Source organism: Symphalangus syndactylus, chromosome 13, assembly GCF_028878055.3.
Source record: "Symphalangus syndactylus isolate Jambi chromosome 13, NHGRI_mSymSyn1-v2.1_pri, whole genome shotgun sequence".
Classification (NCBI taxonomy): domain Eukaryota; kingdom Metazoa; phylum Chordata; class Mammalia; order Primates; family Hylobatidae; genus Symphalangus; species Symphalangus syndactylus.
The window spans coordinates 103,105,478-103,129,830 of NC_072435.2; the positions used below are offsets into that span (position 1 = coordinate 103,105,478).

Below are 24,353 nucleotides of genomic sequence, written 5' to 3' on the forward strand. Positions count from 1 at the left end.
AACACTGAGTACCACAAAGACAACAGGATGTGTTCCTGCCCTCACAGGCTTCAGGCTGGCTGGGGAGACAGACCCCCTACCCACTAGTATACTATAAGAGAAACAGCAGCTCATAGCAGGAATGGGGTCCCACTGTGCAGCACAGCAGGGTGACCCCAAGTCAGCCCGGGAGCTTCGGGTATACTTCCCAAAGGAGCTCCTTACTGGGGCCGGGACCACCAGACGCAGATGCTTTTCCAAATTGGAGTAGGGCATGCCTCTCGCAGAGGAATGGTTTCAACAAACCAAGCCTGAATCTGTTTCCCACTGCCAAGTCTCTTAAAAGGGGTTTCCAGGCTAGAGTACGAACATTTTTTAATCTGATAATTTCCTGTCTTGTTTCCTAATAAATTTAACAGTAAAAGAAAGCCTTCTGGCATTGTCTGTGTTATTGGATTCCTAAATCTTTAGTTTCAGAGACCTTCACTTAGATTATTAGCAAACATTTATCGACCCTCTTCTGTGTGCCAGGTTGTCTCTATCTATTATCCCCTTATAGCCTCCCAGCCATGCTAGGGGGTAGATAGTATCAAACAGTTTACAGAGGGAGAAATACACTCAGAGAAGCCAAGTCAAGAGACTTGGCCTCACAGCTGGAAGCCAGTAAGGTGGGAATCTGAACCTGGCCAGGTCCGTCCAATGCCCGTTCAAGGGCTGGTGCGCTGCTGCACCCCAGCTGCTTCCTTCCCCTTTGTTAAAGCTGAGACATGGCGCCAGGACCCTCCCCGTTACATTCTGGGGTCACTTAACAGAAGGCCAAGCTTGTCAGGCAGGACTTAGCAGAGTCAGCTCTCCTCCTGCAGCCAGAGACAAACAAGGCAGCACCCAAGCCTGTGTCCAGAGTACCAAGGCTTACACGGTCAGCCCCTCCCCAGCACAGCCTTATACAATCATCTCCTGCTTGTAGCTCCTTCCCCAATGGTATACCATAGCCGCCCCCACACAGGGAAGTAAACCTTTGGTTGCCCACACTCTAATGCTGGAGATGGACAACACATTAACAGATAATATATAATATAGTATAACACAGTGGTAGGTGCTATAAAGAAGAAATAAAACAGAGTGAGGGGATAGGAGAGCGATGCAGGGTGTTATCTTTTAGTAAAGTAGTCGGAAAGGTTTCTCTGATGGCTGGGCACAGTGGCTCACGCCTGTGAAAGAAATCCCAGCACTTTGGGAAGCTGATGAGGGTGGATCACTAGAGCTCAGGAGTTTGAGGCCAGCCTGGCCAACATGGCAAAACCCCCTCTCTACAAAAAAATACAAAAATTAGCTAGACATGATGGTGTGCACCTGTAGTCCCAGCTACTTGAGAGGCTGACGTGGGAGGATGGCTTGAGCCTGGGAGGTGGAGGTTGCAGTAAACCGACGTCAGGCCACTGCACGCCAGCCTGGGCAATAGAGCCAAATACTGTCTCCAAGAAAAAAGAAAAAGAAAAGTCTCTCTGAGGAGGTGACATTTCAGCAAAGAGCCCTGAGTAAGAGAGCAGGCTGTGCATCTACCCAAGAAAAGAGAGTTCAGGAAGAGAACAGGGCAAATGCGAGGGTCCTGGGATGAAAATGTGTTTGCTATGCCCAAGAAACCCCCAGGAGAGTCATTGTATCATCTTTGCCATCCCCACCTTCCTACACACTAGGTAGATTCTTCCCTAGGCCAGGCCCAAAAGAAATTGGCAGTCGCAAATTGCCTGAAACAACCAAATTCTACACAGCAACATGGGGAAAAGTGAAAAGCATTTTAAGACAACAAGTTAACCAACTCTCAGTTTTGTAACTGATAAGTACCACTTAGATATGGTGCATATGCAGCATAACAAACTACCTCCAAATTCAGTGGCTTCAAACATCAACCATTTTCTATTGCTCAGTACTCTGTAGGTCAGCTGGGTGGTTCTTTGATCTTGGCCAGGCTCACTTATGAGTCTGTGGTCAGTTGCTAATCTTGGCCGGACTCTCTTACATTTTTTTTTGTTTTGTTTTTTGTTTTTGTTTCTTGTTTTTTTTAATTTTTTTTATTATTATACTTGAGGTTTTAGGGTACATGTGCACAATGTGCAGGTTTGTTACATATGTATCCATGTGCCACGTTGTTTTGCTGCACCCATTAACTCGTCATTTAGCATTAGGTATATCTCCTAATGCTGTCCCTCCTCCCTCCCCCCACCCCACAACAGTCCCCAGAGTGTGATGTTCTCCTTCCTGTGTCCTTGAGTTCTCATTGTTCAATTCCCACCTATGAGTGAGAACATGCGGTGTTTGGTTTTTTGTCCTTGCGATAGTTTACTGAGAATGATGTTTAGGAGTTGGCTGACTGTCCATTGGTCTAGGAGAGCCTTGGCTCTTCTCCAGGTGTCCTTTTTATCCTCCAGAATGCTAGCCAGGCTTCTTCTCTTGGTGGCGGCAGGGTTCTAAGAGAGAAGAAGCAGGCAAGACCTTTTGAAGCCTACACTTGGAACTGGCACCCTAACATTCCCATCACATTCTGGTGGCCAAAGCAAGTCACAGGCTGGCCAAGATTTAATGGATGGGCAAATAGACCCTTGATGGAAGGAACTTCAGAATCATCTTGCATGCATATAGACAGGGGTGAAAAATGGAGACCATTTTTGCAGTCAATCTACCCAAACAGATAGGGAATCAGAGACTGGAAAGCATAACACTGCCTAATTCTGGAGCAAGCAACTATGACTTCTGGCCCCCAGGTTTTAGTGGGGAGTCTAGAATGTTTTACCTATTCTGACGGAAGCCCCATCAACAAAGCTTTGTTAAACTCTCGTCAGCCTAGGGGTTTTAAGGATGTCCATTAAGTTCAAGAGGACTTTGAGGCTCTGAAGACCAGTAATTACCCTGGGTCAAGCCCAGAGGTTTTCACTTAATAACTACTGGTAAAGAAAAGCTAACTCCATACTTGATAAATCTACATAGTTCTGTTCACCCACCAGCCATGACCCCCTAAATCCCCCCAAAAATGACTGCAAAATATATGGAAACCCCAGGAAGCAAAAGAACCAGAGCTACTGAGTTATTTCACTGTTTGTGCTTAATTTGTTATTTCCAACAGGTTTTGAGGCAACTTATAAAAACATGTACAACATTGTATCATAGACAACAAAAGGCAAAAATGTTAAAAATGCATTTCCTTATTTACGCATGGGCTGCAAATTTGGCTGTGAGCTTCCTAGTAGGAACTGAAAGTAGGAAACACATCTATGCTGTGTATCTGTAGACTTTGTCTTTTGTCCCATGGGGGCAAATTGTAAACGTTTTCCATTTGAGATTAATGGTATTTCAGCACCCATGAAGTTTGTATACATGCCTGTCAGTTCCTGGGTAATAATGCCAGGGAAAACATCTCACATATGGTTATACTGTGAGCTTCAGAAGGGCAGGGATCCAGCTGTCTGTGTACGACCATGTTCCCTAGTTGTGCCTGGCAGAAAGTAGGGACTGAGTAACCAAGAAGCAGTATGCTGAGTGGCTAAGAGATTGAGCTCTGGAATCAGAAGACTTGGTATTCGATTCCTAGCCCCATTTTTAGGATCTACGTGACGTTAGGCAAATTACTGAACAGCTCTAAGTTTTATTGCATTCCCTATAAAGTAGAGATAATAATGGCAAGTATTTTATAACACTTCCTCTATGCCAGGTATTTTCCAAATGTTTTGTACATATTAACTTTTTTAATCTTCCTCCAACCCTGTGAGGTAGGCACTATTAATATTACCATTTTACAGATAGGAAAACCAAGGCACAGAATGATTGTAATTACTTGCCTAAAGCTACACAAGTAGTAAGTAAAGCAATCAGGGTTCAAACCCAGGCAATGTCAACCCAGAGCCTTTGCTCTTAAGTTACCTTATACTGTCTCCTCATAAATGTTGGATTTCCTACCATATAGTGTGGCTGAGAGGATTAAAATAAATCTGAATTTAAACATGTAAAATGCTAAGCAGAGTGCCTGGCCCATAGTTTGTACTCCATAAAAGTTGGCTGTTCTCCTCCTTCTCCTCCTTCATCACCACCACCATTATCATCATTTAAGGTTGGATGGATCAATGCTGATGGTTCTCTTACTTGGTTTTCTCTTCGTACATAAGTAGCATCTGATATGGTTTGGCTCTGTGTCCCCACCCCCTCACCTTGAATTGTAATCCCCATAATCCTCACATGTCAAGGGCAGGAGCAGGTGGAGGTAATTGGATCATGGGGGCAGTTTCCCCCATGCTGTTCTCCTGAAAGTGAGTGAGTCCTCAACGAGATCGGATGGTTTTGTAAATGCCTGGCATTTCCCCTGCTTGCACTCACTCCGTCCTGCTGCCCTGTGAAGAAGGTGCCTGCTTCTCCTTTGCCTTCTGCCATGATTGTAAGTTTCCTGAGGCCTCCCCAGCAATGCAGAACTGTGAGACAATTAAACCTCTTTCCTTTCTAAATTACCCAGTCTCGGGTATTTCTTCATAGCAGTGTGAGAATGGACTAATATAGCATCCCTGTCCCCTGCGTTCAATAAAAAAACATAGACACAGAGAAAAGCCCAGAGGAGAGTGAAAGGATGTCAGGGCATTATATTTGCCAAGGGGCCATCCTATACATCTAGAAAAGTAGGCACATTGGGAGGCAGCAATGCACCCTGATGGCCTCTATCAGAGACACAGTGCCAGACATGGTTGGCCCAGGGTTCTGCCCAGAGCAGCAGCTTTCATATTTTTTGTTCAAAATGACCTTACCAAATGGTTGTCTATCTCCAGTTGCACAAGATTTTGGAAAGATGATCTGCAAGGCCATTTGAATCCAGACATTAAATAAACAGGACTGCACATCTGTGGGAACAGGGTATTTATCCGGCACTTTCTATAGGCCAGAGGCTTTAAGTATATTATCTTGTTTAATCCCTGCAATAAACCTATGAAGTAGATAGTTTAACCCCTCTTCGCTGATGCAGAAGCTGGCTGGAGAGCAGGAAGTTCTTTGTCCCATTTGCACAGAGGGCAGCTGCAGGACGGTATCAAGCTCTGGCAGTGCCGGCATCTTGTCCCCCTTGCTGTACCCCACCTTGCCGCCAGGCCAGTCCCAGAGCAGAGAAACCTTGAATAAATGGGAATGTGGACAATCAAAGGCATTCGTTTGCCCTTTTTTAGGACCCATAAACCCTTTGGAGAATTTGAATGAACTCCCCCCTTAGACAAATGCACAACACACTCAAATTAACAAAATTTTAGGGAGACCGTGACCCCTCCAGCCCACTGTGGATCCTGGCTTGTGTTCACTTGCTCTCCAAGGAAATTATTTCCTTTAGGTCCACTCAAACTCATATTTGAACCTCAGTTCCCTCTGTATCTAAACTCAGGTCTTCATCACCAGGCCATGGCTGCCCTTGACCCTAATAGTGGAAATTGACGAGTAGTCCAAAACTCAGGCCTGCACCTGACACTAAAACATGATGCTAGGACCTTCTCCCTGACCAAGCAGATTTTTACATGAAAAATAAATAAATAACTTCAGTTTACCTGTATACCCCATACAGAGTCTCCAATGAGGAAAAAGAAAATTAAACCCTGGTATATAATCTTTGTGTAATATATCAATTATAGATTTCCCTAATCTCTATAATCTGACTCTCAAAGCTTCTTTGAATAATTGTATTTCCATATTTAAATTTCATAATCCTCTAAAAGAAGGAGAAATAATTCCAAGGGAAATTGTTGATTCTTTTGATAAAGACAAAGTAGTCGAAAGCTGGGTTAGTGCACATTAACTGACTTTCCTCCAGTTAACATATGTTAAGAACCTACTGTTTGCTTAGCACATGCAAAATATTTTGATACACATGATCTCATTTCACTCTCATACCTCACTCCCATCCCCAGAAGTCCGATGAGGAAAACAAGGTCATTACTATCACCCCATTTCACAGAAGAGGAAACTGAGGTCCAGAGAGATTCTGTGACCTGCCGAAAGTCAAACACAGTGAGAAGTGGCAGAGCTAAGACTGAAGCTCTGGGTTCCAGCCTCCAAGTCCCATTTGCTCAGGCTTCCAAGTCCCAATTGCTCAATAGGTGAGGCAACATTTTAAAACAAAGATCTGGGTTGTTGACTTGCTGCAAATAATGCAAATACCAAGAAAGCAATCCCGTTGAGAACATGGGAGTCATCTGTACTATTAATTAGACAACCTTCTCCCCAACATTCAGGGCCCTGGTCTCAAGTCTCCTTTGCTGTGTAGTCCCCTCTGATCATCATCCCTTTTCCGTAACTAGAGGGTCTCATTACCCTGAAAATTGGGTCACATGTTGGAGTGGGTCATGATTATCTGGCACTTTTTGCAGTGAACTCTTTAAGGGGTAGTAAGTTCCTGAATTAGTCAGAGATACCAGGAGCATCACATGAGGAATTGGCCCAAGATTCATTGCTGTGGCAACAGCTACTTGACTTAGCCTCTGACTTAATGTCTTGGCAGGTGGGCAAACCAGAGGAAGTAAGGATGACTCAGTGTGTTCCTGCCTGGGCTGAACAGGAGAATGACATGGCTGTCAAGGGAGAGGCAGGAGGATGGGCTTGGATGGTGAGCATTTCTGGGAAGTTCTTGTCTTCCCTGAAAGCTGAGGGTTCCTGAAGTACAGCACTAGGTAGTGCCCAGGAAATGGTGAATCTGTGTCACAGCCCACAGTGTTTTCAGACTGCCCATGTAGACCCATTAGTGGATCATGATGTCACTTTTGTTGCTGCAGTCAGCATTTTTTATTACTAAGATGGAAGAGAAGTGAAAAGGAAAACAAATGAGAGTGCCTCACATGTAGTAAGGGTCACTGTTATTTTCCATTAATATTTTAATGGAAATTATGAAGAGTGTGTGTGTGCATGTGTGTGTGTGCACGCACACACCAGGCTGTGATATAAAATATATTCTTACTCTGAGTCACAGTCAAAAATATTTGAAAAAAACAAGATTAGATTAAAGTCTTAGAAAAAAATTCCTTGACTAATTTCCTGATTATAGAACCATTAAAATCTAATGGTCATCTGTATCATTCATCCATTATTCATTTTTTTTAATTTTTTTGGAGACAGAGTCTCACTCTGTCACCCAGGCTGGAGTGCAGTGGCATGATCTCAGCTCACTGCAACCTCCACCTCCCGAGTTCAAGTGATTCTCCTGCCTCAGCCTCCTGAGTAGCTGGGATTACAAGCATCCGCCACCACAGCCAGCTAATTTTTTGTATTTTTAGTAGAGATGGGGTTTCACCATGTTAATCAGGCTGGTCTTGAACTCCTGACCTCAGATGATCCGCCCACCTTAGCCTCCCAAAGTGCTGAGATTACAGGCGTCAGACACCACACCCAGCCCCGTTATTCATTATTCATTATTTATTTATCCAAAAAGTCATCTACTAGAGTTCCCTACCCCGTTGTCTCACCCTCTGTTAGATGTGAAGGTAAAACATTTAGGAGAAAGTGAGTAGCTCAGCGTGTCTGGAGCCACCAGTCAGGCAGTGGGGACAAGAGCAGGAGTGTGAAAGGCCCACCTTACCAACGTGCCCATCTTCAAAGGAGGAGGCTTTGCTGAGGCTGTGTGGTTCAGGCAGGGTGAGGAGTGGATTTTAACTTCTGGCCTTGGCATTCTGTCTTCCCTCACTTGCTAGTTGGTTTAAATTATTTAGCACTTGTCTATTGACACTATTTTATTTCCAGATTATTTTGTCCATGCCAGTGTCATCTCTTCAGTTTTAAATGACTTGAATATGTCCTCTTCTTTTGCATCTCCAAAATGCTGAGCAGGTATTGCCTAGGTTTTCTTCTAGGGTTTTTATGGTTTTAGATCTAACATTTAAGTCTTTAATCCATCTTGAATTAATTTTTGTATGAGGTGTAAGGAAGGGATCCAGTTTCAACTTTCTACATATAGCTAGCCAATTTTCCCAGCACCATTTGTTAAATAGGGAATCCTTCCTCCATTTCTTTTTTTGGTCAGGTTTGTCAAAGATCAGATGGTTGTAGATGTGTGGTATTATTTCTGAGGGCTCTGTTCTGTACCATTAGTCTATATCTCTGTTTTTGTACCAGTACCATGCTGTTTTGGTTACTGTAGCCTTGTAGTATAGTTTGAAGTCAGGTAGCGTGATGCCTCCAGCTTTGTTCTTTTGGCTTAGGATTGACTTGGCAATGCGGGCTCTTTTTTATTTCCATATGAAATTCAAAGTAGTTTTTTCCAATTCTGTGAAGAAAGTCATTAGTAGCTTGATGGGGATGGCACTGAATCTATAAATTACCTTGGGCAGTATGGCCATTTTCACGATATTGGTTCTTCATATCCATGAGCATGGAAAGTTCTTCCATTTGTTTGTATCCTCTTTTATTTCATTGAGCAGTGGTTTGTAGTTCTCCTTGAAGAGGTCCTTCACATTCCTTGTGAGTTGGATTCCTAGGTATTTTATTCTCTTTGAAGCAATTGTGAATGGGAGTTCACTCATGATTTGGCTCTCTGTCGTTATTGGTGTTATTGGTGTTTAGGCATCAGCAAGGACTTCATGTCTAAAACACCAAAAGCAATGGCAACAAAAGTCAAAATTGACAAGTGGGGTCTAATTAAACTAAAGAGCGTCTGCACAGCAAAAGAAACTACCATCAGAGTGAACAGGCAACCTACAGAATGGGAGAAAATTTTTGCAATCTACTCATCTGACAAAGGGCTAATAGCCAGAATCTACAAAGAACTCAAACAAATTTACAAGAAAAAAACAAACAACCCCATCAACAAGTGGGCGAAGGATATGAACAGACACTTCTCAAAAGAAGACATTTATGCAGCCAACAGACACATGAAAAAATGCTCATCAGCACTGGCCATCAGAGAAATGCAAATCAAAACCACAGTGAGATACCATCTCACACCAGTTAGAATGGCAATCATTAAAAAGTCAGGAAACAACAGGTGCTGGAGAGGATGTGGAGAAATAGGAACACTTTTACACTGTTGGTGGGACTGTAAACTAGTTCAACCATTGTGGAAGACAGTGTGGCGATTCCTCAGGGATCTAGAACTAGAAATACCATTTGACCCAGCCATCCCATTACTGGGTATATACCCAAAGGATTATAAATCATGCTGCTATAAAGACACATGCACACGTATGTTTATTGCGGCACTATTCACAATAGCAAAGACTTGGAACCAACCCAAATGTCCATCAATGATAGATCGGATTAAGAAAATGTGGCACATATATACACTGTGGAATACTGTGCAGCCATAAAAAATGATGAGTTCATGTCCTTTGTAGGGACATGGATGAAGCTGGAAACCATCATTCTCAGCAAACTATCGCAAGGACAGAAAACCAAACACTGCATGTTCTCACTCACAGGTGGGAATTGAACAATGAGGACACTTGGACACAGGAAGGGGAACATCATACACTGGGGCCTGTTGTGGGGTGGGGGGAGGGGGAAGGGATAACATTAGGAGATATACCTGATGTAAATGACGAATTAATGGGCGCAGCACACCAACATAGCACATGTATACATATGTAACAAACCTGCACGTTGTGTACACGTACCCTAGAACTTAAAGTATAATCATAAAAATAAAATATAAACAAATGTCGAACAGGGTTGGAAACACAGCAGGTGTTCAATAAGTGTTTCCACTGTATTGACAAATACTTGTTCTTTAGGTCTCTGATAAGACATCCCTTCATTCCTAACCTTCTCCTACCATAGAGCATTTAACAAATGGTTTTGTGGCTATGTGTGTAACAACGTGTCTCCTTCACTTACACTGGGAGCTCACTGAGCATGGGATTATGTGTGTTCTCTCCATCACTATATCCTCAACCCCAAACACAGCACAATGTCTGCCTTGTTCCTTGTATCCTCAGTAGGATACTTGGTAGGTGTATCTGTTGGTTTTCACCACAATAATGGTGAGTAACTAACATCCCCACTATCTCAGTGGCATACCAAATAAGCATATGTCTTTATGGGCAGCTGGGGCAGCTCTAAGCTGCAGGCCAGTTCTGGATCTGCTCTGTGTGTCTCTCATGCCAGGCTAGCCAGGGCATGTTTTTCTTTTCTTTTCCCAACTTCAGATCTCCAGTTTTGCAGACAGCACATGTTTTTCGTTTTGCTTTTCTTTCTTTTTTTTTTTTTTTCTTTTGACAGTCTTGCTCTGTTGCCTAGGCTGGAGTGTGGTGGCACAATCTTGGCTCATCACAGACTCTGCCTCTCAGGTTCAAGCGATTCTCCTGCGTCAGCCTCCCCAGTAGCTGGGACTACAGGTGCATGCCACCCACACCCAGCTAATTTTTATATTTTTAGTAGAGACAGCGTTTTGCCATGTTGGCCAGGCTGGTCTCGAACTCCTGACCTCAGGTGATCTGCCTTCCTTGGCCTCCCAAATTGCTGGGATTATGGGTGCAAGCCACCATGCCAGGCCTAGGGCATGTTTTTCTTATGACCAAGGCAGAAGCACAAGAGAGCAAGTTCAATTTTACAAGTATTCTTCAGGCTTTTGACTCCATCGTATTTGTTAACATAGCTTTGACCAAAGTAAATCAAGTAGTCAAGCCCAAAGTCAAGAAGAAAGGAAAAGCACTCAACTTAGGGAGGTTGGGGTGGCAAAGGAAAGAGTGAATATTTCCAAATCATCTACCCAAGTAAGTTCCCAGCTTCTCACTGAATGTTTATGGAATGGAAAGGAAGGAAAGAGGATAATTGGATTCCAGGGATTTCCCGTGGGTATTCACCATGCAAGTTACAAAAGCCTATGGGGACTCTTCTACCTCCTGACATATAGCTCTACAGAGAAAGCCAGAAGCCTTGTCAAACGGGTAACAGCCCAACCATCCAGAGCTAGATTGTTGAGCAAACAAAGTGAGCCCTCAGAAACAATTTTCGGCAGAAACTATTCCCCCAGGGCACTGAGGGACCACAGCTGCCTTTGTCGGGAGAACAAAGGGAGTGACCTGACCACCAGAGTCACAAGAAGTCGCATCTAGGAATGGATAGCAACCCTTCCAGGCCCGAGGAGAGGATTCTGTTTTGTGTCCTTTGGAAATGTGTGTGTACAGACGAATGCGCACATGCTTGTTAAAATCAGTAGTCAGGACTTTGAAGAGACCTTTGTAAATAGCTGGGCATCCATTTCTAAAAGGAGTCCAGAGCGTTGGTTCCTACATTGGCTTTCTTTGCAGTACCAGCTCTGGCGTGGTTTGAGGTTGTGCAAGATGTTGCACCCCTCCCTTGGTTAACTGAAAAATAACAATCTGTTTTCCTTTCATTCTCTCTCTCCCTTCTGACTGCAGGGGTGCTGTGCCTACCAGACAGCCTGAATCTTCACAGAGACCCACAGCGGTCAAACAAGCCAGGAGAACTCCCCATGTTCAGCCAGTCGGAGCTGAGGACCATCGAGCAGTCTTTGTTGGCCACGCGCGTAGGCAGCATCGCCGAATTGAGTAAGTAGATGTTGGTTCTCCAGCTCTCATGCCCAAGACATATCCTGTCTGTGCCCGAAGTGACGCGATGTCCTCATGCCAACCCCTCAGGGCACTACTTTGTAATCAGCGGGGTGACACCTTTTATTGAGTGCCTGCTGTGTACACTAAACAATGCCAGTGGCGTGGGGAAGGTAAGAGCTCTGAAGCTGGTACATTTCCTGGTTCCGCCATAAATGTAGGTCAGGTTCCTAAGCTTTTCTGAACCTCAGTTTCCTTTTCTATAAACTAGAGAAAATACCAGTGCCTACCCAGAGTGTAGTTGCGGTGATTCAATGAGCTCGCATCCATAAAGGTGTCAACCTAAATAACAAACAGAGAAGGAGATTCTCTAAAACAAACTCATGTTTATCTGGGAATAGGCCTTGCAATGAGAATGTGCATACCAAAGTATATTCTCAGAGAAATACTAAGTGTGTATTCAGGGGGCTAAAGGAGGACAATGGTCTTTAATGGAAAAGTGAGGAGGAGGATTACAAAATTGTTTTTGAGATAATTATCATTGGCTACAAGGATCAATAAATAACAAGGGTGGCACCAGTCCGAGGTTGGACTGGCAGTTGCTGGTCACATGTCTTCATATAAGTTGTGTGTGTGTGTGTGTGTGTGTGTGTGTGTGTGTGTATGAAGTTACCATGGCCTTCATGCAAGGCTGTGATTTTTGCAGAGGTTTTCTGTGATAGTTCTTGTTATCAGGCATTTGTGCATGGAAATCTTCTCTTCATGGCCTTCCCTGACTCTCTTCATCAGGGATTTTAACACAAATGATTCCATTTTAATTCTGACAGCTTTCACAAGAGTGTTTGCCAAGGTGCCTGGCACATGGTAAATACTCTATAAATGGCTGGCCACTGTTGATTTCCACAATGAGATCCACTTAAAGCATATATCAGATCACATCTCTCCTCTGTTCAGAGTCCTCCACTGGCTCTGGTTCAGTGGTTCCCCATCTGACCCACAGGAAAAGCCAAAGCCCCAGAATTACTTCCAGGTCCCCCCACCCCCTACCCTCCCCAGACATCCTCCTCCACCCCCCCTCTGTCCCCTGCCTGTTCCTTGAGTACAGCAGGCTTACCACAGGACCTTTGCACTTACTCTTCCCTCTGCCTGAACTGCTCTTCCTCCAGGTATCCCCATGGCTCACTCCCTCACTACCTTCCCATTTCACCCAAATGTTACCTTCTCAATGAAGCTTTCCATGACCATTGTATTTAAAATCATAATACTCTGAGGACCCTTGTCTTAGTCAACTTGGGCCACTATAGTGAAATACCATAGACAACTTGGCTTAAAACACAGACATTTATTCCTCACAGTTCTGGGGGCTGGGAAGTCCCCAAGATCAAGGTGGCGGACAATTCAGTTCCTGGTGAGGTCTCTCTTCCTGGCTTGCAGATGGGTACCTTCTCCCTGTGTTCTCACAGGGTGGTGAGGTGGGGGAAGGTATTCCTCTTCTTATAAGACCTCTAACCCCATCATGATGATCTGCCCTCATGGACTCATCTAACCCTAATAATTTGCCAAAGGCCCTATCTCCAAATACTATCACATTGGGGGGCAGGGCTTCAACATATGGATTTGGGGTGACAGACATTCAGACTATGGCAACTCTTCTCCCCTTCATTGCTTTACTTTTGTCCCCAGAAGTTATCATCCTAAGATATACTCTATATTTTTGTTTTTTAATAATAGGTTTATTGAGATATAGTTCGTATACAATTTACCTTTGTAGAGCATACAATTCAGCAGTTTTTAGTATATTTACCAGAGTATGCAACCATGACCATAATCAATTTTAGAACATTTTTATTACGGCAACAAGAAACCCAGTACCCATCAGCAACTACTCCCCTCCCCTCCCACCCACACTCTATATTTTATTTTTTTAATTGTCTCTCTCTCTGTCTCCCTACTATATAGAATATAGTAGAAACATTTTATTTGCTCACTGATGTAACCCCAGCACCAGGAATACTGCTTGGCATATAGTAGGCCCTCAGGAAACATAAAGCAAGGAAGAGAAAGAGAGAGGGATTGGGAAATGGGAAAAGGAGGGAAGGAAGGAAGGAAGGAAGGAAGGAAGGAAGGAAGGAAGGAAGGAAGGAAGGAAGGAAGGAAAGAAGGGAGGAAGGGAGGGAGGGGAAGGGAAGGGAAGGGAAGGGAAAGGAAGGAGGGAAAAGAGGCAGAAAGATGCAAAGAAGGAAGGGATAATCAAGGTTGGGGTGTCCCAAGTTTAAGTAATAATTTACCATGCTTATATACCCCCTAATTCAGGGCTGTGCTCTGTGAGTCTGACCAACCAGAGGAAAGCAATCCTGTATTTACTTATGATCCAATTGATTATCAAACAATTTAGCTGAATATTAGTTACTGATGGAATTGAAGCATTGATCACAGAAATGCTAGATTGTGTTAAAGTGGGAGTTGGTATTGAAATTCCAGCAAATCCTGAACTATGAGAGAATTTAAGACCCAAAATACAACTTCCACTTCTTCCCAGAGGAATTCCCTGTACACCCAGATAGGGACCCTCCATTAAGCTTACGGCCTGCACCTCTGGAAAGGGAGTCAGTAGCTGATCCAAGCCATAGGGGGCGCTTATGGCCACTAGAGAGCTACTTTCCTGGCATCTGAACTTGGAAGTTGCGCTTCCATTCCCTTCAAACCTCTGATGTCACAAAATGCCTCCTGTCCCAGGGCCTCCTAACTACTGGTCAGTCCTGGGATTCTTCTGAAACTTTTGGGAGCTACAACACCTTTGGCAATCTGGTGAAACCTATGGACCCTGTCTCAGAATAATATTTTTAAATGCATAATGTGCAAATGATTACAAAGGAAACTGATTACATTAAATTTCAATTATCATAATATTTTTAATCTCAATTGTGGCATAGTAGTTCTCTGGGTTTTTTTTCTTTTTTAATTAGCACATGATATAACAAGATCTAGCAGCAGGTCAGATGACCCCATGATTTGGGTATAATATGTGTGAATGCTATTTTGAGATGTCTGTGACAAGTGGAATGGGGTAAGGAAATATCTGCATTTTAATACGTACTCAGGGCATTGAGAGGCAGAAGGTCCAAGTGGCACTCTTGGAGAGACATTGCTGTAAGAAGAACTGCCACACATACGGGACTTCAGTGTTTTCCAGAACATGCTTATGACCCTAGAAATGTAGGATCTGGCTACCGAGTTGGGACATAACTTTGTGGGACAACCCCAGAAGAGGCCCTCACACCATGTGGCCCAAACACACTGTCCCTAAGGTCTCAAAGCTTTGTCCTGGGATGTCTCAAAGTCCTCCCCCGGCCTCCAGCACCTGGACTGGGGCCCTGCGTAATTCTGGCGCTCTCTTCGAAGTAAGGATTTGCTAAACAAATCTGCTCTTCACCTAAGAGGCAGCCTGCAGGAGCTGCTTGCCGCATAAATTGTTTTTAAGGATAATTTGCTCTGTAAATTAAATGCTGTCCGCATTGAATGTTGACTTTTGCATGTGAGTTGTTGGCACACAAATGGGTGTTGCTAATTGCGAATGGGTTTTGTACATTCATTAAGTCAGCCCCATAGAATGTGTGCACAAGGAAGCACTTTGATAAGTCACGTCGGCGGCTGAAAGGAATAAAATTGCCTTTCTTCTGATCTGACTGTAATTTAGACTGGCTTGCTCTGTGGTCTGAATCAATATAGCCTTGCTCTCTGTGTACATACAGAGCTGTTCTTCATATTCAAAGGTTGCTCTGCCAATGTGGAAACCACTGTTTTTCCAGCAAAGGTGAGATGGAGAGTTTGTTCTTAGTCATTCCTGCTCTTGTTGAAACAGGGACATGTCTGGCCAGGGTCAAGAGTGGAGCCCTATTTTAGTAGCTAATAACAATAATAACGGCAGTAGCTGAGGTATAATGAACCAGGGAACAATGATAAGTGTTTATAGGAGTTACTTCCAATATGTTATTATTGTCCACAACTTATCCAAGATCAACCACACCTGTGAATTGAATGGCTCAAAATTGAATCCAAGCTTCTCAAGGCAAAGCTTTTATACTTAACCACTAAACTACACTCCCTCCAGGGAAGTCCAGAAGATATTTCCACTCAGACTTGAGATTCCCCACCTCTGTACCATCAGGGTGTCAGTTGGGTCTGCATTCCCTGCAAATTGCTCTGAAGATTTGCAATTTGCTCTGTAGGGTGCACTGTGGATGCTCTCCTGTAAACTAAACTGGAGGTGTGAACTTCACAAAGGTTACTAATACCTCCCTATATACAGCAAGCACTGCGTGATGACATTCCAGTCAATGACAGACTACATATATGATAGTGTTCCCATAAGATCATAACACTGGCCAGGTGCAGTGACTCGCACCTGTAATCCCAGCACTTTGGGAGGCTGATGCGAGCGGATTGCTTGAGCCCAGGAGTTTGAGACCATCTTGGGCAACATAGTGAGACTTTGTCTCTACAAAAAATAAAATAAAATTAGCCAGGTGTGGTGGCATGCACCTGTAGTCCCAGCTACTCGGAAGGCTGAAGTGAGAGGATCGCCTGAGCACTGGAGGTCAAGACTGCAGTGAGTCATGATCACACCTCTGCACTCTAGCCTGGGCGACACAGCAAGATCCTGTGAAAAAGAAAAAGAAGAAAGGAAGAAAGAAAGAAAGAAAGAAAGAAAGAAAGAAAGAAAGAAAGAAAGAAAGAAAGAAAGAAAGAAAGAAAGAAGAAAAGAAAGAAAGAAAGAAAGAAAGAAAGAAAGAAAGAAAGAAAGAAAGAAAGAAAGAAAGAAAGAAAGAAAGAGAAAGAAAGAAAGGAGGGAGGGAGGGAGGGAGGGAGGAAGGGGAAGAAAGAGAAAAAATATTACTGCATTTTTTACTGTACCTTTTTTATGTTTAGGTATGTTTAGATACACAAGTACTTCCTATTGTGTTACGATTGCCCACAATATCAGGACAGACACATACTGTACAGGTTTGTAGGCTGAGAGCAATAGGCTATACCCTACAGCCTAGGAGTGCAGTAGGCTGTACCCCTAGGTTTGTGTAATGCAGTCTATGATGTTCATCCAACAATGAAATCATCTAAGGACATATTTCTCAGAACCCATCCCTGTTGTGAATCAATGCTGGGCTGTATCTAGACAGAGGACCACCTCTGCAGACTGGGACTCCTCCTGGTAACCCTTGCTTGTTTCCTCGGGGCCTCATATTAAAATCTAGAACTGTCTTGATCACCTGGAATGTCCAACGCACTTATCTTTGTCCAGCCTGTTACGGCTTGAGGTAAAAACACATCCACTATTTCTGGAGCACCTACTGTGTACCAGCTGCTTTGAATACCTTTAAGGTATTATTATTCCCATTTCACAGATAAGCAAACTGAGACTTAGGAAGGATAAATGTCTTGCCCAAGGCCACTCAGCTAGTAAGTGACAGTCATAATTAAAATCATTTTTTTCTTTTTCCCTCTGCTGTGCTGTGTGCAAATCACCTTTGTATTGTGAGCACCTAACACATCACCCACAACTCAGGAAATTTCCCTTGAATGTCAAATGAATAAATGAATGACCTAAAGTGAACTTGTCTGAAACAAAAACTGAAGAAAATGCTGCAAGTGAGTGGGACTCTTAATGAAACCCAGTCAGATAATAAATTTTCTATTGAGCTGAATTTTGAACTCAGGGACATAGAGCTGAACCTATGCAGGTTCTAAAATATTTGACTGGTAAGCTAAATCAAGAGGCCACGAAAATTGCCAAACTGACACCAGCTGGCAATTCTTTGATCCTGAGCCTTAGGAAATTTGCCGGGTGATGGACATCACAGTTGACTTAGGGTTCGGTGGGTGGTCCAGGTCTTCTTCCCTGAACCAGTAAGCAGGGCTGGGGGAAGCAGGTCCACCCAATCCCCACAGGGCTATGGGGAATCAGAGGCCCTGGCTTCTTTCCCTTTAGGACCAATTTGCTTTTGGTCCCATCCAAGTCCATATTTGTGTCCTCTGAGACCTTGCCTTGGCTCTTCTGCCTGTCACCTCAACTTTGCCCCCAAGCTCCCAGTTAAACCCCCAGCTGACAGTCATTAATGATGGTGCTTGCTTTCTGTTGTTTAAAGAAAAAAAAAAATGAGGACTTCTTGGTAAAATGTCTCTTCCTGTTGTCTTTTCACACTAGACTGTGAACTTGCTGTCCCCAGGCAATTAGGCAATCAAAACAGGGCCATTAATTTACAACTGTATAAAAAGGTTTTCTGGGTTGTCTCTCCTCAGTGTCACAGAAGAAAATGCAAACCCACAAAAATAGCGCTTTTTGCTTGGACAAAGTTGTCTTTCCCCTTGTTTGAAATGTAAGTGGGCTCTTTTCTGAGAGTCCCCTGCCTCCAGCCCCTAGGGTATACCTGTAATCTTCTCATGTGGTGAAGTGGCCACTGGCCTACTGATATTTCTTGAATATTCCATTCATGCCCCTACCACAAGGCCTTTGCACCTGCTGCTCCTTGTGCCTGAAAAGCTCTTCCCCTAATATTCTCAAAGCTCCCTCGCTTCATTCGAGCTTCTTCTAAAATGTCACCTCCTCAGAGATGCCCTCTATGACTGCCCCACCCACCTACCCCTCCCCACATCACTCCCTATTCCCTCTTCTGCCTTAATTTTCTTCTTGCACTTGTTACCACCTGACATGCTATATATTTGTTTATTTTCTGTCTCCCCCACCAAGACTGTAAATCCCATAAGAGTTGAAACTATTTCTTTGAGACGGAGTCTCACTGTTGTCTCCCAGGCTGGAGTGCAGTGGCGCAATCTCAGCTCACTGCAACCTCCACCTCCTAGGTTCAAGCAATTCTTGTGCCTCAGCCTCCCAAGTAGCTGGGACTACAGGCATACACCACCACGGCCAGCTAATTTTTGCATTTTTAGTAGAGACGGGGTTTCACCATGTTGGCCAGGCTGATCTCAAACTCTTGAGCTCGAGCATTCTGCCCGCCTCAGCCTCCCAAAGTGCTGAGATTACAGGCATGAGCCACGGCACCTGGCCAAGACTTTTTTTTCTTTTTTTTTTAACATCACTGCATCCCCAGTGCCTAAAACAATGTTCAGTACACAGTAGGATACAATAATATTTGCTGAATGAATTAATGAATGGCAAGCTTCCAGCTGAATCCAGAGGTCAGCCTTAGCTTGTTGCATCTCTTTTCCTTCATCTCTCCTTCTCCATAAAAATCTCTCATTACCGTGTACCTAATGACCTGGATTATATGTGGTCTTTTTTCTTTTCTTGTTTCTTTCACTTTTTCTCAAGGAGAGGGGTTTCAATCAGACGAGTTAAACAGCAGTTTATAATACTGCAGAGTGACTTGGTTTCCTCATATGTGCTGTGTGACTTAGGGCAAGTGACTTGATCACTCTGATTTCCAGTTTTATAGTCTGTGAGAAAAGGGTGACAATACCTCCTCTCCCAGGATTGTGGGAGGTTTGGGAAATATACTAGAGTAAGTGGTAGCTGGCCATGGATGGAAGGAAGAGTAGGAAGGCAGTGAAGGTGCTGTATCAGCATGGGTTTGGACAGAAGGAGCCCACCATTGGAATTTGTGACTCTTTATCCCAGGGTGGTCACACTTGGCATGCAGGAACAATGGTTTCTTGGGGGCTCCACAGATGATCCTGAGTCAGGTAAGTTAGAGTAGCATTTCCCCAAGGGTGGCACTGGAAATGATAATAGGTGATGCACAAAACACCTTCTAATTTAAATTGCAATATATTTTTATGAGTACTGGGACAATATTAGTTTTCCATTTATGGCACTGATATGAAATTTTCTCTTAAAATGAATTTATATGTGTGAAATAATTAGCCAATTTAAAGAAAAATATTAAGTAAATAAATTGTATCAGCAGCACACAGATATGAGAGACATAATGATGGTGATTCCCAAATGGCTGATATTTGGGAAACATAGTTATTAGTGGATTGATTCTCAGGTAGGCTTCTAAAATCAAACTCCATCTATCCAAACTCAGTTCAGTTAGTGACTATTGGATTTGTTGTTTTGGGCTCATGACACTGACAAGGGAAGCAGCAGATAGAACATATTATAGAGCAGGGTTTGAAAGGAAGCTAGTGACTTCAGGGATCCCTGTGCCAGCTCCATCTCCCATGGCCAGCCCTCCTCAGAGACATCTTTGGGACCTCTGACCTTGGGACTAGGCTGCTGCTGTTGCTACTGCTGCTGCTGATGGTGATGATGGTGGCAGTGATGGTGACGGTGATGGAGATGATGATGGAGGTGATGACGGTGGTCATAGTGATGATGATGGTGATGGTGATGATGATGATTATGATGATGATGATGGAGATGATGATGGTGATGGTGATGATGATGATTATGGTGATAGTGATGATGATGGAGATGATGATGGTAGTGATGGTGATGGTGACAGAGATGATTTTGGTGATGATGATGGTGATGTCTGAGATGATGGTGGTGATAATGATGGTGATGGTGATGATGATGATGGAGATGATGATGGTGATAGTGATGTAATGGAGGTGGTGGTGGTGATGATGATGATGGAGATGATGATGGTGATAGTGATGTAATGGAGGTGGTGGTGATGGTGATGATCATGATGGAGATGATGATGATGATGTTGATAATGATGGAGATGATGACGGTGGTCATGTTGATGATGATGGTGATAGTGATGTAATGGAGGTGGTGGTGGTGATGATCATGATGGAGATGATGGTGATGGCGATAATGACAGAGATGATGGTAGTGATGATGGTGATGGTGATGATGATGGTGATGGTGATGATGATGATGATGTTGATAATGATGGAGATGATGACGGTGGTCATGTTGATGATGATGGTGATGGTGATGAAGATGGTGATGGTGATGATGATGATGGAGATGATGGTGATGGCGATAATGACAGAGATGATGGTAGTGATGATGGTGATGGTGATGATGATGGTGATGGTGATGATGATGATGGAGATGATGATGGTGATGGCGATAATAATGGAGATGATGACGGTGGTCATGTTGATGATGATGGTGATGGTGATGATGATGATGGAGATGATGATGATGATGTTGATAATGATGGAGATGATGACGGTGGTCATGTTGATGATGATGGTGATGGTGATGATGATGATGGAGATGATGATGATGATGTTGATAATGATGGAGATGATGACGGTGGTCATGTTGATGATGATGGTGATGGTGATGAAGATGGTGATGGTGATGATGATGATGGAGATGATGGTGATGGCGATAATAATGGAGATGATGACGGTGGTCATGTTGATGATGATGGTGATGGTGATGGTGATGGTGATGATGGAGATGATGATGATGATGTTGATAATGATGGAGATGATGACGGTGGTCATGTTGATGATGATGGTGATGGTGATGATGATGGTGATGGTGATGATGATGATGGAGATGATGATGATGATGTTGATAATGATGGAGATGATGACGGTGGTCATGTTGATGATGATGGTGATGGTGATGAAGATGGTGATGGTGACGATGATGATGGAGATGATGGTGATGGTGATGGCGATAATAATGGAGATGATGATGGTGGTGATGATGGTGATGGTAATAATGTGACAGTGATGGTGATGATGACAGAGATGATAATCATGATGATGTACATGATGGTAATGATGATGGTGATGGGGATGGTGATGAAGATGAAGATGATGATGGTCGTGATACAAAGAATAATAGTACTGAATACTTATTAAGTGCTTACCATATACCAGACTCTGTTCCAAGTGCTTTAAATGCATTATATGCATTTCTTCATTTAATACTATGAGGTAGGTACTATTATTGTCCTAATTTTGCAGATGAAATGAAGGTTAAATACTTTATATATATTATTTGTTTAATCTACACAACAAATTCATTAGGTCATAATCATTCTCACTTACAGAGACATTAAATAACCCACCTAAGGTCACTCATCTAGTTAGTAGCAGGTTGGAGGCTCTCAGTCTGAGTCTCAAGAGCATGTTCCTAACCACATGCCACACTGCCTCCCCTTCCCGGAACAAGACAATGGATGAGGCATGGTCTCTGCTTTTGAGACTCAGTAGGGAAAGTAGATGTGTGGATAATTAACTGTGAAATGCAACAGAATTAAACACGTAATGTGTTAGACTTTATAAGCAGGCTTTGCGGGTATATAGAGAAAAGAGGGACTTGATTCTGACCAGGGACATCCTGGAGGGCTTCATGGAAGAAGTAGCATTTGGTCATAGCCTTGAAGGTCTTCAGTTGTTAGGAGAATGAAGAAAAGGGCAATCAAAGGTGGGAAAACAAGAACAGAAGAAGGGAACCTGGAAATGCATAGCAAGCTGAAAGGTGCTCTGAGGAGATGGTGAGATGGTTAGCTCAACCAGGGCAAAAGGTACCTGACCGTCAGGCTTCCCAGTGCCTTGGGGAAATGAATGAGTGGAGTAGGGGCTCAAAATGATTCTCTTCGCTTCTCGACTTCCTTTTGAATCTTCTTGTTTTGAGCTTTTTAATGGAAGTTTTTGAGAGAGACAGAGGGAAAGATAAGTGTCTTCCACCCTCAACCTAGATGGAAGGTGCAAGAAAGTAAATGCCACCTCAGTAAGCTTATTATTCTGGTAATAAAAGTAGCACATGCCATAATTCAAAGTTCAGAAACTACAGAAAAATTGGACAGAATGTCATTGATAATCCCACTAGGGAGAAAAGTCCTTGGTCAACACTTTGGGTTTTTTTTCTCCCTGATATTTACTTAGTACATAGTTTTTAATAACATAATCCTGATTATACTGTATGCAATTTTGAATTTTGCTCTTTTCTACTTAACATTTTAATATGAGGATTCTTTTTTTGGTATTGCAGTTCTATGTAATCATTTTTAATGGCTGCATAAGTTTATTATTTTATCATGTGGATGTAGTAGAGTTTATTTAATCATGCTTTTTATTTTTAAACACTTGTTTGTCAAATTTTGGATCCCATAAGTAAGGTTTGGGTGCAAATCCTTGTGCATGAAGATTTTGCTGCATTTTGAATTCAAACATTGGGACAGATTCCCAGAAATGGAATTACTGAGTCAGGAGTTATGAATAGTTGTTAGTACCTTTGCTACATAGTGCTAAATTGCTTCAAGATGGACTGAGAGCTGGCCAAGGCTTCATTGGGCTGCCTTTGAAAGAGGGACTCCAATCATTTGGAATGAAGAGCACAGACCTTAGAGTCAGACAGACCTGGGTTGGAATCTTGTCTGCCTCTTATTAACCCTGTAACATTGGGCCTGTTTTCTTATCTGCAAAACATTGTTCCTTAACTTTGGCACTGTTGTCATTTTGGACTAAATTATTTGTTGTGAGAACTGTCCTGTGCATTGTAGCATGTTTAGCAGTATCTCTAACCTCTAGATGCCACTAGTAGACCCCTGGATGTGACAATCAAAATGTGTCCAGAAACTGCCAAATGTTCCCTGGAGGCAAATGCAACCCAGTGGAGGATTACTGCTGTGAAATTGAAATGATATTAATACATACCTTATAGAGCACTGTTAGGATTAAAAACAATGTATATTAAATACTTTCATAGCACCTGATACAGCTTTTACTATTGTTATTAGTAATAGTGGTAATAATAGTTTCTCACTGCTGGATGCTACAGAAGGACTCTGGAGAGGACAGACTGGATTAGCTCGAAGGCCAGTCCCAACTCTAGGAGCCTCTGGTTCTTTGATTCTTTGGCCAATCATCCAGCATTGTCTCCGTTCCTCTCAATCCAGTGGTCAGAGAGTGGCCTGCTATTTAGAAATGGAACACCTGCAATGCTAGTTACAGGAAAACCCCTCAGCCCTCACAGGACCCAAGCCTAGCATAGGGAGACGCCTAGAGTCCAGGAAACTGCATTACTGCAGAGAGGGGATTCACTCTTGGATAGTCTCTCCCTGCTCCCCAGTCCTGCAAAACCAAGCTGCTGCGGCATAGCACCAGTTTGAGAGTAGTCATTACTAGACTACATCCTGCCCTGAGACCCAGTAGCCCCTGCATCTCCACACCCTTGGGACTCAGCTGACGTCTCCCACATCCACTCAGAAGTCTGCAGCATTGCAACACCAGCTGGACCCAGCAATGCAGCCACATCCTCAGCACCTTAGCCCAGTTCAGTGCCCTACACCATGGGGTCTTGCACATCAGGGAGTCTGCCTCCAGGGCATAGGAAGCCAAAGCACACACTCCCCGGTACCTGAGAGCTTCCTGCCCCAGGGCCACCAACAATAGCAAACTTGCCCCCTCCAGTGGTCCCACACATCACTCAGGGACCTAAAGACAAGACCACCAGCATCAGTACCCAAACACAGCACCCAAGAGCCTGAGGATCAGCTCACCCAGGGTCTGCCATCACCAGCACCCACGTGTGCCATGCAGGGGCCCCAGGACAGGCCCAACCAGGGCCCACTGCCACTGCTGTCCAGTGAACCTGCCACTTCAGTGATGGGACCACCATGCACCTTTGTGCACCATCCAGGAGCCCAAGAACTGGCCCATCCAGCATCCTTGTCCCCAGCAAAACCATACCACATCCATCACAAACAACTACCGTCTAAGCTAGTGAGGAACACTGCTGACGTTGACTACAGTGGAAGAAATCATACAAAGGCTACACTGCTGCGCCCACCCAGAATCAAAGCCAAAGAACCCTACCCAACTAACACTATAGACGCATCTACAGCAAAAAGTCTTTCCTTGCAAAAGCTACTCCATAAAATTAGAAAAAGCAACTGCATAGGAAACCTATTTAATAAAATA

General features: G+C 43.6%; 1 protein-coding gene across 2 annotated transcripts in view; it reads left to right on the forward strand.

Moving 5' to 3' along the window:
- The window catches only part of ABTB3 (ankyrin repeat and BTB domain containing 3), a 356,047-nt gene that overhangs the window by 204,674 nt on the left and 127,020 nt on the right, over positions 1-24,353 (forward strand). For both annotated transcript variants that reach the window (XM_055240104.2, XM_055240106.2), the window contains exon 2: positions 11,340-11,489. In XM_055240104.2, the coding sequence (XP_055096079.1) occupies positions 11,340-11,489 (150 nt within the window). The remainder of the gene's footprint in view (positions 1-11,339; positions 11,490-24,353) is intronic.